General features: G+C 34.3%; 1 protein-coding gene across 1 annotated transcript; it reads left to right on the forward strand.

The window, feature by feature from the left end:
- Nucleotides 1-6,693: 6,693 nt before the first annotated feature.
- On the forward strand, nucleotides 6,694-15,167 carry LOC113106713 (serine/threonine-protein kinase SBK1-like). Its single transcript, XM_026268753.1, has 4 exons — nucleotides 6,694-6,797; nucleotides 8,146-8,322; nucleotides 10,237-10,439; nucleotides 14,335-15,167. The coding sequence occupies exons 2-4, from the start codon at nucleotides 8,154-8,156 to the stop codon at nucleotides 14,980-14,982; spliced, it is 1,020 nt and encodes a 339-aa protein (XP_026124538.1). The 5' UTR covers nucleotides 6,694-6,797; nucleotides 8,146-8,153; the 3' UTR covers nucleotides 14,983-15,167.
- The last annotated feature ends 3,218 nt before the right edge of the window (nucleotides 15,168-18,385 follow it).

Raw genomic sequence — 18,385 nt, forward strand, 5'->3', positions numbered from 1 at the left:
TGCACGCGGCTACTCTCGCCGATCGGTTGCATCCAGCCGCAGCCGATGTCGAACACACCTCGCTTCTGCGTGTCGGAGCACGTGATATATTATAGGGAGTAACGATATGTTTTATGAAATGTAGTGAAGTTAAAAGTACGATCTTATGCTTTGGAATGTAGTGAAGTAAAAGTAAAAGTTACTAAAAATAAAACTACTCCAGTAAAGTACAGATACTTGAAAAATATACTTAAGTACAGTAACGAAGTAAAGCTACTCCGTTACTGTCCACCACTGCTAAACCATACATAAACCGTTTATATTTTAACACATTGCTGTATATTTTGCCAATACTATGGCCTCATATACAAGAGGATTCAAAATCGGACTGAGATAAAGACAAACAAAATTATATATTTAGGTGATATTCTCATGTTCTACCACCAGATGACACTATTGTTATTTGTACTGCATTAAAGGCTGTCCTTCATAAAACACCAAGCACAAGCAACTAGAAATGATGGATGCTTAATAAATTTATAATTATGCTTTTACCCAATCTATGCTGCCTATAAAAAGTGCTTGTGAAAGTGTAAAGCGATATGGCTTGTATATTATTCTCTAAGTAGAAATATGTTAAACATGTAATGGGCTTGACCTTTAATGATCATTTTCACAGATCATTAACTCATTTTATATGATAAGTGAAAGCTGATACAAACTTCAATCTATTTTCCAGTCACTCATGGGTCTCCAGAGGGTCCGGTCACAAGATGCAGCATCAACATCACGATCTCTCTCTGCCAGCACATGTCCAACTAAATATAAAACTGACTAAAGATTGCCAATACCTCTAGGACTAATTATTACTACTATTATCAGGTATCAGATATCAAGTTCTTTAGAATCCTCAACGGATTTAAAAAATAAAAAATACAAATGACTTCAGCTCAAAAAAGACAACAGAACAGCAAATCTAGTCGAAGCTAAAATCAGGTCTTCTTTGGTTTGTTCTGAGAATGAATGTTGCTTAGAACATGTGTGGGACATATTTCACCACCAAATTAATTTATAGATGAAATAATAAATACACAATGCAATAAGAAAATGAAGTTTATGAGAATTGTTCATGTAAAATAAACAGGGCTTTTCTTGTGGTGAGAAAGTGGAGCTGCAAACTCAAATCTATCAAACATGTTTGTAACTAAGAAATAAATCCACCATTAAGGCACTTTAAAACATGGCTTCTCACAAAAAGTCTACTATCGAGATAAAGTTCCTCCAGGGGATAAAAAAGTCCATCCCAATCAATGTTATGGACTTGTCCTTTAGACTGAAGCAATGGTTTGACATTGTGTGAAGTTGAATGATGGGATTGTTTCCCGCAAACACACAGCTTTTCACTTTGCAAGCTATTAACTGATGAACTGGAGTGATGTGGATTACTTGTGGATTATCGTGATGTTTTTATCAGCTGTTTGGACTCTCGTTCTGACAGCACCCATTCCAGGATCCATCGGTAAGCAAATGATATAATGCAAAACTTCTCCAAATCTGTTCTGATGAAGAAAGGCGAGTTCATTTTCGGCAGAGTTTAATTTTGTGTGAACTAGTCCTTTAAATATCATTAAAATAATGTCGCAAATAATGTCACATTGTCAAATATGACCCAGAAATCTTCAAGAGATTCACTACTGAACATCTGTCTGTATTAGTCATATCCTATAAAATGTCCTATTATTAATATTATATCCTCCTGATATAATATCGATATCAATCTGAACAACATCAACCACTTTTTACAGTATTTTCAGAATAAAATAAAATAAAATAAAATAAAAAGAGCAATAATGTTTAACTTTTCATGAACAATGTACTTTATGAAAAAAACACTATCACTAATGCAATAAATATTAAATATACAACACGAAAAAAGTGCATAAATGATAACACATATAAGAAGAAATAGCTATAGATTTGCAAACGTGATGCATCTTTCAGGGACTTCAAAAATGTTTTCTGACCGTAAAAGAACATGCATTATCTTTGAATATAATCTACATTTCGAATTTGTTTAAAATGAACAGGGTTTGTTGTAACATTCATTCCCAGTTAACATTGCACACATTTGTTTCAATATTCTTTATGTAACAGCCATGTCATACGAATGCACAGAAGGCTGCAGGAGGAATCGCAGGGCACCGGGGGTGAACATTAACACACATTGTTTGGATCACATTACTGCCTTTGTTTGTTCTGATGACTAGCGGGAGATCGACATTCCCTGACTGTTTTAGAAGTGAGAGCTGCTGTCTGTACTATCACACCATGCCTGGGCTTGATTGAAAGCCCTCTCTCATACTCTCTGGAAGACAACACTCTGCTGCCATGCTCTTTGTTGACTAAACACTTCGCATCTTACCCGCTAGACACTGGGATGGTGGATTTGGTGTCCGGCTGAGCGTACGTGTGAGACAGATAGGAAGATATGGCAAGTTTCAGACATTCTTGTCACCTTTGTGGCTTTGTGTAATCCTGCTGCTACCCCACTACATCATAGTCAGCGTTCTCCCGCTGGGCTTGGCAGCGAGGGGCTCGTGCCTCGCAATTCTCAACACTTAACACTGAAGAGAATCTCTCTCCTCCAGATACTTCCATATCAGGTTGTGTGGTATATACAGTAGTGTCTGCGACTGAATGTTCACTTCAGATCTTTAGGTGATTTCTGTCCAAGGTTCAGCCACTAATCATGATTCCAGATCACAGTGATGTACAAATATTAATAAATTATGAAAATAACACTATATTTTTAATAATCAGGAGAATGAGGTCATACCTTGTGTTTCTTACTATGATTTCAAAATGCTCTTAAGCTACTTTTCAGTAACAATTACAAGTTTCTTTTTTATATATATAAATAAACCATAGTGTTTTTGTTGTTGTTTATTATGATAAATAATTTTATATACAAAATTTGGGCTCTGCAAGTTTTTAATGTTTTTGAAAGTATATTGTGCTCCGACAGCCTGTGTTTATTTGATAAAAATACAGTAAAAACTGCAATATTAAAATAACTATGTTACATTTTCATAGATTTTATAAAGTATTTTATTCCTGTGATGCAAAGCTGAATTCTCAGCATCATTAATCTAATCTTCAGTGTCACATGATCCTTCGGAAATTGAATCTAATATACTGATTTGATGCTTTGATTATTATTATTATTATATTTTCTTATTATTATCAATTTATATATAACTTTGTAGAGTTATATAAACACACACACACACACAAATATCTTACTGACCCAAACTTACAAACAGTAATATAAGCCTAAACCAATGACTATAAAACAATAAAATGTAACAGTCTTTTATCTCCAAATACAATACTAAACCCTTTGCACAAAAAATAAATAAAAATCTTTGCTGCCCCTAAGACACTCATCATATGATTACAATGTAAGAATGATGGGAAATGCTCATAAGGTGAAGGAAGGCCTCTGGGCACATATCTGAACCACAATCGCATGTGGTGATGGTATCAAAACCACCTCGTTCATTAGTGTCATATTCATCTGTCTTCACCACGCTTTACAGTCCTACACAAAATCCAGCCTAAGCTCTGTATCAAAGAATGTTTGCCAGGGAGAGTAATTAGCCTGTAAGAATAGCACCTATTGAATCCACCGCTTCTAAAAGTGTGCTCCACAGAGACATTCATCACCGGAGAGGACAGGCGCTCACACACACACGCACACAGAGGATCGGCTGGCATCTGAAATGATATCTTACGAGGCTGTCTGCACCTTCTACATCATTCTGGATCAAAACACTTCTCTAAAATAAACCTTGTGTCTTGTCCTAACCTACTCACTGGCATAAAGACCTGAGCCGGTCACACACAGGTCACATAATCAAAGAACTTGAACTTGCACTTGTTTTATGATTAAACATTTTGTCTGTCAGGCATTTCATTTGTTCCTGGCTTTTTCAAGCACTAAGATTATTATTATTATTCACCAGTAGGTTTAAAGCAATGCTATTTACAGTATACTGTATAGTTAAAGGAATATTCAGTGTAATTCAGTGCAATGGATAGTTCACCAAAATGAAAACACTGTGATAATTAACACAGCCTCAAGTTGTTTCAAAACTATATGAGTATTTTATTTATGTTGAGCACAAAAGAAGATATTTTAAAGAATGTTTGTAACTAAACAGTTGCTGGTAGTCACTGACTTCCATAGGACGGAGAAAGATACTGTTAAATCAATGGCTGTTTGGTTACCAACATGCTTCCAAAAAATATCTTATGTTTCTTTAGGGTCAATTGAAAGCATTTTTGGCTTAACATTGATTACCACATTTAAAATACAAAATCAATTCAAGTACTTAGAGTTCATTTAAGGTACTTACAATGCAAATGAATGGAACCAATCCACAAACACTAAAATATTCACTTCCAAATGTACATCAATAAATTGAGTGTGCAAAAAAATCACTTATTAACCCATCCTGTGTAGTTATATGCAATTGTACAGCTATGTGGCCACAACAACAGAACAATACAAACTATGAGATCCTAAATGGCAATGATTTAATTAAACAACTTTATCTTAAATTATTTACACAATTTACATTTAATTATAAATAACAGCTTTTAAATTAAATTAAATTAAAATAATATATGCATAACCTCTATTATTTTAAATCCTTCACATGATTGCCATATTAAAAGGGCATCAACATTTCTTCAATTTAATTTTTATTATTATTATTATTATTATTATTATTATTATTATTATTGGTCAGTACAGTAAGTGGTTTGTTGGTTTTAATCAAATGGGGGCATGTTAAAATTATTTTTAATTGTGTTTAATTATCTTTGGTAATTAAATTATAATGCCAAAAAAGCATTTGAAGGAATTTAAACTTTTCTTTCCAAATTTGTCCAAATACAAAAAATGTGTATCTACAAATGAAAAATTTGATGATCTTCAAAAGCAAAATTCCTTTTACAATATGGTAGTGTAATTTACAATATAAATGTGATTCCAAATGCCAAATGAGTCACACAAAACACAGTGGCGTACAGTCTAGAACTCGATATGTAATCTGATTATAGTGTTCATGCGAATCTATTCTGTGACAGCAGGTGGTAAGAAACCCATGATCCACTCCTGTTATTAACACGGGTGAGAAACAAAATCACTCGCTTTCAAATCCAGACAGTGATTTTCACCCCAAATTAGCATTCCTGTGGTGATAAACATAGATTATCTCACTGAAACCATTATAGTAATTCTGTTCACTGCTTTTGTTTTTCCTCTTAATTTGCTAAGAACATTCTAGGTGACTGAAGATAAGAGGCATGTTGCGTGTGATGCATATTTTGGATAATATGAAATATGCAGCAGCAGGGTTTGGCTGAGCGTCTGTCCACACTGAACTGTAATTCCATTCCCACTGGCCTCTTGGGAAAGTCACTGGCGCCCTTAACGCTGTCCCGGTGTCTCAGAGATCTCAGGGAACATGACATAACTCAGTGTCAAAGTAGACGCTGATGACTGATTAAGTGAGAACCAAGACCTTCCTCTCATGATCTTGAATCTGTAGTGAAAAAGGATTGAAAGTCTGGATTTAGGACACAAGTTTCAGGAAATTTGCACGAAAACAAATAAACTAACAACAACAAAAAAAGGAACTAATAAATTATAAATAATAATGAAGATATGTAAAAATGTTTCCAAGAGCACTTTCAAATTAATTTAACTAAAGAAAAATAAATAAATAATAGTCAATATTCAAAATCACCCCCTTGAACCTATATTGTATTTTTTTTTCAAAGATGCTAAAGTGAATTTTACAATAAAATATTATTTTAGTTTTACTGCCTCAATTTGATGTTTAATGCAATGTGTTATTTTTTGTTTCTTTGTAATTGTGAAATTCACTACAGATGTCTGAGTGAAAATTTCTACACCAATCTTTTTAGAGTATAGTTGAAAAACATCCTTAAAGTTAAGGCAACAATCTTAGCTGAATACTTATAATTATAGAAACACATTTCTGAAATTAAATTAAACTGAAATGATTTTATAGAAATATGTTGAGGAATTTAATTAAAAAATTCATTAAAAATTTATTTATATACATATATATTTTAAAACAATTATTTCTGAATCTCTGTTCATTGACTACAAACTAATCAAAGCATTTTTATTTATTTTTGCTTATCTCATGCTATTGTTATATATATATATAAACTATGTTTGATAAAAGCACTGCTGAATGGTGATAAGAATAGAATCTGATGGTGCTGTGGGAGTATGTCACCTTCGATTACAATGATAAACTGTTCTTTAAAAAGCTAGACACATAAGTCCATAAACACAAATGCACAACCATATTCCTCATTCAAAAGATGCATGCGTTTGAGGTGTCTGATTATTAACTGCTCTATATCTAAAAAGCAGGTTCTAAAATTATGAATCCAGGGTTTTTGTCATAACTAGGCCAACTCAGTTTGTGTCTGAATATACATAAACATATTTGGGGAAATATGATATGAGGTCTCAGCTTTATGTGTCTGAAATATGTGAGTGAACATGTGTTTACGCGTGGTGCCCATGCGGGTGGAGTCAACACCTCGGAAGCGTAACTCTTTCCAGAGTGGGTGTTTCATCCATATAAAGCAATCCAGGAGCTCAAAGAACAGGAGTCCTCACTCGCAGTGCTCTGCATCGGCTTTGGCTGCAGCACTGCTGCTATTGCTGCGCGTCTGGGTGCCCTGATCCTTTGCACAGCTATAGAGAGGTGAGAGAAGGGCAGAGAGAAAGCCATTACTACACAGCTAAAAATGGCAGATTTGTCTGTAAAAAATCAATCCTGTGCATTATTGTGCATGCATATTTTGTGCTAGTCTGAATTTACAATTTTGCATGGAGCAAAATAAAACATTTGCATTGCTTTGTAGGCAGAAAAAGTGATTTGCATTGCTTTGTAGGCAAAAATAGTGATTTGCATTGCTTTGTAGGCAGAAAAGTGATTTGTAAAGAAATATGGGGTTTAATTCTTCCCAAAATGTACGATGCATTTAAAAGGCATTGATGATATTAATGAACACATACATTTTTGTTGTCTATAAATGGGGCTTATTTAAAATGTTTTCTGCAAAAAACAAACAAAAAACAAAAACAAAAAAACCACTGTGATTAAGCTTTAATTGAGTATAAATAATAGGCTTAATAAATAGCAAAAATGGTTAATTAATAGCATCATACTTGAAATCATGTTTTCACATTTTTCCTGTTCAGTAAGCATGCAACTATTATTTTTCATTGGAATGGCAAACAGTTATGCAGTTTAACTCACAAAAAACTTTTTAAATTAGGAAGTTGACAAGGAGAAAGAGCTCATAAATACAAAAACCACACTAATAATCTCACATGCCACACATACATTCTGTATTCATTCTCCTGATGCAGCTGGTCATATACACATGTTTTGTATGCACACAGAGTATCAGAGTTCAAAAAAGCACAGGAGCTTTACAGGAGCTGGAATGTATGTAGTGAGTGTTTGGATGCTGAGAAGGAATGTGTTGATTGTTCAGTGATGAGTGATGAGGACAAACAGAACTAAGCTATTGAAATGTGTATTTACAATACAATGGTTTCAAAAGCTATCATCAATTTTACAGATGAAAATCTTTATTTTATTACCAATTGTCATTTTGGAAATATAATGTTTTAGTACAAGAGGCAATTACTTTTTCTCCAAGATGTTCTCATTTTAAAATGCAAGCGTCAATTTTCTTTCCTTTTCCTGTTTTTATGGGCCTGCTGAAATTAGTTAACAGTCAGGGTCTTCAGGTTCTACTGTGATGTCATTTCCAGTTCAAGAGTTTCTCAAATTCAGAACGAATATATATATATATATATATATATATATATATATATATATATATATATATATATATATATATATATATATATATATATATATATTATTTTAATAATATAATTATTTTATATTATTTCAATTATAATCCAATTTATATTTAATATATAAATATATATAATTAGATTTGTATTATAGTGAACAATGACACCCTCTGAATAGAACAGAGTTTTGCTGAATTTTTCCCTTTTTTCCCGGACAGGCAGTGCAATGATTGAACTGGGCTCAGTGGAGGAGGGCAGCAGTCTGATAGACGAGCTGATGGAGTTAACATCTCAGAGTTTATGTCAGCTCGAGATTAAAGAACACTTCAACATTATTAAAGAGATCGGTCGGGGAAAGTATGGACGTGTGCTGCTGGTCACCCACCGCTGCAAGGGTATGTCAGCCAGAAGGGTTAATATGTTTAATTTTAGGTCATATGTCATACATTAAAAGAAAACAGCATTTTAACTAAGCATGGGTGAGTTTCCCAAAAGCTACTTAAGCCTAAGAATGATCTTAATATTACAGTCTGTTTTTCAAAATCATTGTAACTTAAGTAGCACTTGAAAATCATCGTAGATCTACGGGTGCTCTGGAGTAATTGTTTAGCCCTAAGTGCATCGTAAGAAGACAGATTTATGCTCTCACCTGCAGGGCAATCTGCATATTACACCTTTGACTTGAAGTCAAGTGCAATGTGATTATAATATACAGATTTGATTGTGCTTTATTGTACACTTTGACTTGTTTTCTTTAAATGTTGTTCTTAATTTATAAATAAATAAATTAAAAAGAGCAGGGAAAATTAGATAATACAAATTTAACTGAAAAAAAAAAAGAATAAAAAAAAGAATAAAAGAAGTATGTAGGAAATGCTTCAAAGACTGTGGGGTGGAGGGGGGGTTGTTTGTCAATGACGATATCCAGCTATGAATTGGACCCTAAAATAATGTCTCTCTCTCTCTCTCTCTCTCTCTCTCTCTCTCTCTCTCCACTGTATATAAATAAATAAATTTAAATAAATGTATGCATTTAGCAGACGCTTTTATCCAAAGCAACTTACAGTGCATTCAGGCTAACATTTTTTACCTAACATAATATATAAGTATATAAAGTATATTATATATGATTATGTAAAGCATAATATTGTACACTATAATATAATATAATATTATATCGTATTATAGTTATTATATCGAAGTTGTCTGTCTGGAATGCAGCATTAGGTTAACATAAATAAATGATTGTGTACTACAATTAAGAGCCATTCTCTAAGGCGTCATTTCAGCACTTGACAAACGGATAGCGACTCCTAAGTAGCACTTAAAACACAGCTACGTGCGATTGCTTTACGTGCATTGCTGGGAAACGCACGTGAAACTATAACGAAAGATCGTAAAATTACTTGTAGAAAACGTTCGTAAGCTCTAAGATCAATTGTTAGCGGGAAACTGGCCCGTTTAGGGATCTTGAATCACCCTGAAGGGGTTTATTTTAAGATAATGACTAGCTGATTATTATTCTTCGAACAATTTAAAATAGCGAAAAAATTAAACCCTTCAAATTTTGAACTTCATCCGACTTGTCATGAGTCAAGGATTCGGGAGAAAAAAAGAATGTTTCTTCTGTGCCTTAGGGTTTAAAAGTTATCAGTATAAGCATTAGTGAAACTTTGGACAAGTGGTGGCGCTAGAGAGTTTGAGTTAGAGACTGCAAATTTGCTATGGTGACTGTTCTGACTGTCCTATATCGGTGTGCCAAATTTCACAACTTTCCTGCAATCGTTTCTATGGGCTGCCATAGACTCAACAGTGAAAGAAGAAGAAGAATGCAAACGAATACACCTTCGGTGCCTGGCCCCTATAAAACATGCTCATATTCATTACCAATTACCATAAAAGACCTGTGTATGCCACAAACAGATTTCATGGTTCATTATGGTTTTTTTAAACCATAATGATCAAAAACATGGTATTAGTTTGTATGTATTCTTTATGTAGGCTATTCTTTAAGTATGTAAATACTGTATGACATGAAGGTGGGAATCATTACTGTGGTGTGTGTATCAGTATTGCAGGGAACAGTTTGACCAGTGTGCAGGAATGAGATAATGCTATTTAAATGAAACACTACATCCTCTTTTACACTCCCACAGATCGTAATGCCAAGATATCATCCGAACAGCTGTGAAAATACTTTCCACTACAAACGAAAGACTGTATGTCATGTTATGTGTCTCCAGGGCACCTTTTAAGAAAGCCGAATGTCCTCTGATCTTGTTTCTCTTTCACTGCTGATTGTGTCTCAGGGACTCCGATGGCTCTCAAAGTGCTACCCAAGGCCTCCACCAAACTGCAGGGCTTCCTGAGAGAATACTGCATCTCTTTGCATCTGTCTTGCCACCCATGCATCGTGGGATTGTTTGGAATCGCCTTCCAGTCCAACGAGCACTACGGATTCGCCCAGGAGCTTGTGACAGGACGGGACCTTTTTGCCATCATCCAGCCACGGGTGGGTGGGTCCTCAAACATCATGAGATCTTTCCTTTATTCACATGTAGTTATGCTTAAGCACTGCAAATTCCCAGATTTCTTCAAATATGTGACCCAGGACCCCAAAACCAGTCATAATAAAAAAGCTGTTGAGACTACTATTCATATACATATGACCATATTTAGATACTTATTTATTTGTATACACAAAGCCAGACATTCGCTTTAAAGTAAGTCTGTCACTTTATGTCTGTCATTGGCAGACGAGTTCTAATTCAGTGTCCGACACTTGAGAAGGTTACGGCTGTATCGTCACAGACACTATAGTGACTCTAGATGTGGTACAGTATATTTTATCCCAAGGGACCGGGATAAAACTGCATGCTTACAGAATGATGTTTGACAGATGCTGATTAAATGCATTGCAGAGAAATGATGAGTGATGTCAGGATAACAATATATATATATATATATATATATATATATATATATATATATATATATATATATATATATATATATATATATATATATATATATATATATATATATATATATATATACCCATCCTGTGAGAGCTTCCATAACTGAATAATTCTTTAAGAAGATGCTTGTAATGAAATAAGATATTTTATTATAAAATGTTTAAAATTAGGGGTGCTTCGATCACGATCGTCCGATCGTTAATGCGCATCTCGTCAGTAAAGCTGGTTCTCTAATCAGTGGTTAATTCCATCAGGTGCGTGATTTTACATAGAGCAGCTGTTACTACACAGAGTCATTGTTAATAGAGAAGATGCGCCAAAAATCGCTGAAAATGATGTGGATTTGCGCATATTCTCTATTAACAACGGCTCTGTTTAGTAACAGCTGCTCTATGTGAAATCACGCACCTGATTTCTGACGAGATGATTACTGACGAGATGCGCATTAACGATCGGCCGATCGTGATCGGAGCACCCCTATTTAAAATAATCCATAATTTGAGATGGTGGAATGGTGAAATTCAGATTGGTTGTATCAGATTAGGCTCTCACGATATTCCATTTTTCATATCACGGTAATTGTGGCCATACAAATTCACAATATCGATATGTCGTGATATCTATAGAAATCTTGGGAGGAAAAGATATCAGTCAGATTATTTTTTACTTTGTTGAGTTTTTCTTTTTCACCCAATGAACATAAGGATACTGATAAACGCAGGGCACAAGACTCTGGCTTTCTCCATCCTTTTGGATGCTCCTATGAAATAACAAGAGAGAAAATACTGTCAAGTTCAACAGTATGATGAATAAATATTAATGCTAACACTTTACAATAAGATGTCATTTGTTAACATTAATGTATTAACTAACATGAATGAACAATGAACAATACATTTATTACACAATATATTATCTTTGTTAATGTCATTCATTGTTCATATTAGTTCACAGTGCATTAATGTTTACAAATAATTGTAATAATGCATAAGTAAATTAACATGAACTAAGATTAATGAATGCTGTGGAAATATTGTTCATTATTATTTGTGTATTATTTATATATGTTGTTAACTAATGTAATTAACTAATTTTAGTTAACTGCTGAATCTTATTGAAGAATGACCGCAGATGAGGCATGAAGTGCACAGCACTGCAACCATATTACAGAGTTTAATGTAGTATTGTCGTCGCTCAGTTTTTCAAGATCAGTTTTAATCATGTAACTTTTAATCATGTAACTGTTAATAGATTTGAACAAAGACAAAAAAGTGTGACTACACACAGGCCGTATTGATTGCAAATACAAAAAAAGACCAGTAAAGAAAATGCAGAACTTAATTAATTAAAAGAGTCACCCTTTGCTTAAACATATGAACACAGAAAGCCGCTGTTAAGAGATTAATATAACGTTTACCGTTCTATGACTAGTAAAATAATGGCAACTCTGACAAACATGGTGTCATGAGAAATTGAGTCCCCCCTCAAAATTGGTTCTGCTTAGGACCCCGAGTGATCCCATTGGTTTAACAAACTTTTAATGGGTATTATTCTTAGCGCCTGATTACAATTCCTACAAAATCATACTTTCATTTATTTTGTTTAAAACTTTGTTATAATGACCATTAATGTCGTTTACAAAATTATTTTAGCTTGAAAATACAAGCTACCGCAGTTTCAATTAGACATGCAACAAGCTATCAAAACAACTTTTTGATCAGGCATTTGAAACAGCTACTGTCTTGGTCCGAAGTGGACCAAATTTCGATGGGGGACTTGATTTCTGATGACACCAGCTCTCCTCGGAGTAGCTGCGAGCGCTGCGTCGTCTTCTCATGTGACAGGTGTCAGTGTTAAGACACAATACTGCCACCTGGGAGCTCAACCGGGTCCTGGCACTGAAGTATTTACATGTGGTGTTATCATAAGAGTTATAATAACTGTTCATTTTAAATATTGCAGTTATCGCTAATAACGGTATATCGTCACACACTAAATTAACACAATATCGATAATTGTTGCTATGAATATCACGATTAATACCGGTATATCGTTACACAAAAATACCCCGATATCGATATTTGTTGCTTTGAATATCATGGTTATCGTTAATACCGGTATATGGCGACACCCCTGGGTCAGATACATGCATATTTACTTTTGGCTATTATTAGTAGTACATTAGGACATTATTAGAAACCAGTGAGAAAAAAAGTGTTTAAGTTTATTTTATTATGTCTATATAATAAAAGAAGCTCCAGATTGTTCAAGTCACTCCAGACTTGCCCTGAACCACCATGTACTACAGGCCCGTTCACACGCTGAGCATGTTCACTTGGAGCAGAAAGTACACTTGACATATTTCGGTAATGTTCACATGTCCTCTCAGGAAATCTTGGAGGGTGTAATGTGTGAGTAAAAGAGAAGAGCAGCTGTTTTTCTCTGTCACCACATGAGTCTCTGTTACTTCAGCATATCCAGTGAAACCTTAAGCCAGACGTACTGAAGCCTGGAAAGATTTAAAGAGGCAATAACGCCACAGGGGCTCCTAAACACATGCAACCTTAGATTTGAATTTATTGTGCAATGAAGTCGTCTTGACAGAATTTTGCACACATTCGTGTCAGTATACTGTTTAGTATTTTAAATAGTCAAGATTATTGTTACCAAAATAAATTTATCAGCATAATGGCCCATTTATGGTGCAGTCATGGTCTAATGGATAGAGAGTCGGACTTCTAACCTGAAGGTCGCTGGTTAGAGTCTCAGGTCCGGCAGGAATTGTAGGTGGGGGTGGCCGCCCACTGCTCTAGGTGTGTGTTCACAGAGTGTGTGTGTGCACTTGGATGGGTTAAAATATGTAGAAAAGTGTGTACCGGTATGTATATATTTATTTTGTTAGTTTATTTGTTCATTTAATTAAATTGTAATTTAACTTTTTTATATTTAAGATGTTTTATATAGGATATATTAAGATATTCAATACTTTCTTATTTTATTATTGAAGTATGAAGTTTTTTTTTTTTACGTTATTAGACTTTTATTTATAACATGTTATTGAAATACTTTAATATATTATTTATAATATTAAAATTGACATTTAAAAAAAATTACTGAAAACAAAATATCCTTGAACCAAAAGATTTACTGGTATATTGAATATAATATATATATATATATATCTATATATATATCTATATATAGATATATATATATATATATATATATATATATATATATATATAGATATATATATATATATAAAACATGCACTGTTTTGGTTATCGAGTTGCTTTAATTTTCTTGTTAACTGAGTCCTGGTGTCCTCTATAGACTGGTCATATCATAAAATATTAATAAACATTTTTATTTTCACAATTTGTTTCTCATGCTCCAAACAATGGAATGATGCATTTTGTTTTTCTCCAGGTGGGCATCCCTGAATGTGCGGTGAAGCGCTGTGCTGTTCAGATCTCTTGTGCTCTAGAGTTCATCCACCAGCGTGGTCTGGTCCACCGCGACATCAAGCCTGAGAACATTCTGCTGCTGGACACCCAATGCCGGCGGGTCAAACTGGCCGACTTCGGCCTCACCCAGAGACGAGGAACCCTCATACGCTTCATATCGGGCACGCTGCCGTATATGGCTCCAGAGCTGTGCGCCATGGTCTTGGAGGAAGGTCAGAAGGAGGTAACAGTCCCTCCGCTCCGTGTGGAGCCCACTCTAGATACCTTTGCCTTTGCCGTGCTTCTTTTCTGTATCCTCACTGGCTTCTTCCCCTGGGAGCGCTGCAATGACAGCGACGATTTCTACGAGGAATTTGCAGACTGGCGCAGATCGCCGAAGAAAACCCCTGTGCCATCTCAGTGGAAAAGATTCACGCCTGTGTGCATGCAGATGTTCAGAAGGATGTTAGCACTGGATCCCAGTGAGAGGTGCTCTGTAGGGGAGGTCAAAGGTTATGTGGGTAAGGACTGGGTGCGAGCGAAGGACGCCAACGGATGGGTGGGAGAAAATGGGGAGGTCAGCACATCCACACCGAGTCCCTGCAGAAGCAGCTACAGTGATGAACAGTGATGGTGTTATATGACAAATGAGCAGAATGTGGTGCCGGTTGCAATGCAGAGAGCTGCTCGGTGGAAAGAATGTAGATCATTAGAGGTGTTGATATCTTAAAAAGTTATGAGGAAGACACTCATTTGCGGGTCAATATTATTGGTTAAATACAATTTATACTTCATTAACAGCAATTGTGGCATGCTATAATTAACAATAGATACACTATATATATATATATATATATATATATATATATATATATATATATATATATATATATATATATATATATATATATATACAAAGTAATGCACTTACATTTTTAAATTCTATATTTAGTTGTCTACATAAGAATACATTTTGATGGAGAAAAAGTACATTATTGCTGTACAGGATTCCATAAAGTGCACAGAAACTCAAATCTGATCAAATTTATGATACAAAATATTTTATAAATATATGAATTACGAAAAATCAGGTAATATTTATTTATTCATGTGTGTGTATAATATATACAGTATACACACACACACATATCTATATGTATATATATTTATGTGTATTAAATTTTAAATTAAATTAAATTAAATTAAATTAAATTAAATTAATTTAAATTTAAATTTAAATTTAAATTTAAATTTAAATTTAAATTTAAATTTAAATTTAAATTTAAATTTAAATTAAATTTATGCATTTAGCAGACACTTTTATCCAAAGCGACTTACAGTGCATTCAGGCTATCAATTTTTACATATCATGTGTTCCCAGGGAATCGAACCCCCAACCTTGCGCTTGCTTTCTTGATGGCGCAGTGCTCTACCAGTTGAGCTACAGGAACATATATATATATATATATATATACTTTTCTCAAAAAATATTTTGTATTTACATATTTTGTTATCCGAGGTGCCGGTCAGAAGACATCAAAGTAGCATAAAGAGGTATAAGACCACACACTCACTTGCAGGTGATTCTTTATTAGCAACCATTTTTGACCTAGCGGTTGGGTAACTGCCCAGAAGGTTGTGTTAAAAATTTAACCCAGCTGTTGTTTGACAACAACCCAATTGCTGGGTTTGTCCATATTTAACCCAGCATTTTTATTTTTATTGGAGTGGACCATCTCCTGCCCTTTGTCTCTGATATCAATTTCTGTACGCGCACATTCAATCCTCTACCTCCACACAAAATAAGGTTTTCAGTAATTATCCATATTGTATTATTATATGATCTGCCAGTCACTTCTGTTTCAAGCAGAAATGAGGGTCCAGTGCACAAAAAATACACAGAATATGTACATTTCCCATATCTGTAATGTAGATGAGGGGTACATTTTAAACTACTGTTGTGTTTTACTAATGTTTTTATCCACGTTTTGTTGTATTATGTTTTGTATATTGGTATCAACTGTGTATATTTTCAATATCAAATATCTTGTTTGCTGTGTGCTCATGATTTGACCATGTCACTATTAAAGACACATTATCAAAGGATAAATCTAGTGCTTGAGAAAGTGATTGACACAGATTTTTACCAATTTAAAAAACTGAACTTTTTTTAACCTGTGTGTTTCTTTCAGCGTTTGAACAGAAAATAAAATATTTTGAAGAATGATGGTAACTAAAGAGCATATGGTCCCCGTTGACTTCCATAGTGGAAAAAGAAAATACTATGGAAAGGAAGGGCTGCTGTCAACTGTTATTCATTCATTCATTCATTCATTCATTCAGTGTACTGTTAATATGAAGGAATTTTCAGCTGCACTTTATTTTACAGTGCGTGCACTTTAGGTGAACTAAAAAGTGTACTTATTTAAGAAAGCACTGGGTAATATAACTAAATAAGTTAAGGTTAGGTTTAGGGGTAGGTTAAGGGTTTCTATCACCCAGTTATTGTAATTACTTTAATAAGTACCTAGTATGTACATGTGGAACACCACTGTAAAATAAAGTACTCCAGAATTTTCCGTATTGATTTTTGACAGGTGTTTTACCCACATTTTGAACTATGCATTGCATTAGTGTTTAGTGCTAAAGGAAATATCCGTAAATTTACTGGACGATGTACTGGTCATTTTCCGCCTTAAATGTCAAAACAAATAATTGATTCACTTTTTCATATAATTCTCTAGCTTGACAGAAAAAAAAAAAAAAAAACTGATCCTGAACCACAAAACCTTAAGTTGCTGGGGTATATTGTAGCGATAGCCAAAAATACATGGTATGGGTCAACATTATTGATTTTTCTTTCACGGCAAAAAATCATTAGGATATTGAGTAAAGATCATATTCTAGTAACATATTTTGTAAATTTCCTATTGTAAATACAGTCTATCAAAACTTAATTTTTGATTAGTAATATGCATAACTAAGAACTTCATTTGGACGTCTTTAAATGGGATTTTCTCAGTATTTAGATTTTTTTGCATCCTCAGATTCCAGATTATTAAATAGTTGCAAATCTAAAAAAAACAAACAAACAAAAAGACCCTTATGACTGATTTTGTGGTCTAAGGTCACAAATAGATTTGGCATGCTGCTCATAACAGATGAGCACAGAGCTCTTCACTAAACTTGACTACTTGACTAAAGAAAGAAAAATAAATAAATAATAAGAATATATGATACGTGTTTAAAAATAAAGTTGGACTTTCTGGAGTGAGGTAAGCAGCTGCTTATGGTATAAATATGATTCAGTGGATCAAACAAACAAGCTCCTTCCAAACTTCATTACACGAATCTAATGTTCTTTAAGACACATACATTCTGTAGATAGTATCATGTCAAAATGTGCTTTGAAATCTCTTCCAAGTCACTGTTGGCCTTTGCTGGTAACCTCAGTAATTTATTACATACAAACACCGAAAGCACTGCAACCTTCTCTTTTGAACATTCAGAGGTCTCCTGGCATCTGTTGCAGCTGGTGTGGTATTGATGGATTCTGGGCTGGTGTTTGTTTAGGCCCGGCTCTAGAGAAACCGTCCCGGTGGGGTGCCGTCACACTGGTGATTTGACAGCAGTTCTGAACCCAGCAGCTCCCTTCACTTTGCAGCAAATTTAGAGCGTTACACTAACCGGGATCATGTTACTGCAGTCCCTATGAGCTGCTCCAATCAAAGGCCTCATTACTAAATCCTCTAAGGCAGCCAAAAGCCCATCATGGGGTAAAGGGTTTAACAGCTTTCACTGAAGCTCGACTCCTCAGCAATGACTCATAATCTGTTTCGGTTGTTACTTTAAGCCAGATTCTTTTTACAAAGTGTACAAAACAATAATAGTCCTTTTACTGGACACTTTATGGTTGCCAGTTAATGTAAAGAACTACACTTGTGTGAACTCAAGGTGAACTGACTTCATATGTCCAGTTAAAATATCGACAACATTAGTCAAAACTGATGAAAAGTAAGTGAATAGAGTTCATA

This window comes from Carassius auratus, chromosome 8 (genome assembly GCF_003368295.1).
Source record: "Carassius auratus strain Wakin chromosome 8, ASM336829v1, whole genome shotgun sequence".
In the NCBI taxonomy this organism is placed as follows: Eukaryota; Metazoa; Chordata; class Actinopteri; order Cypriniformes; family Cyprinidae; genus Carassius; species Carassius auratus.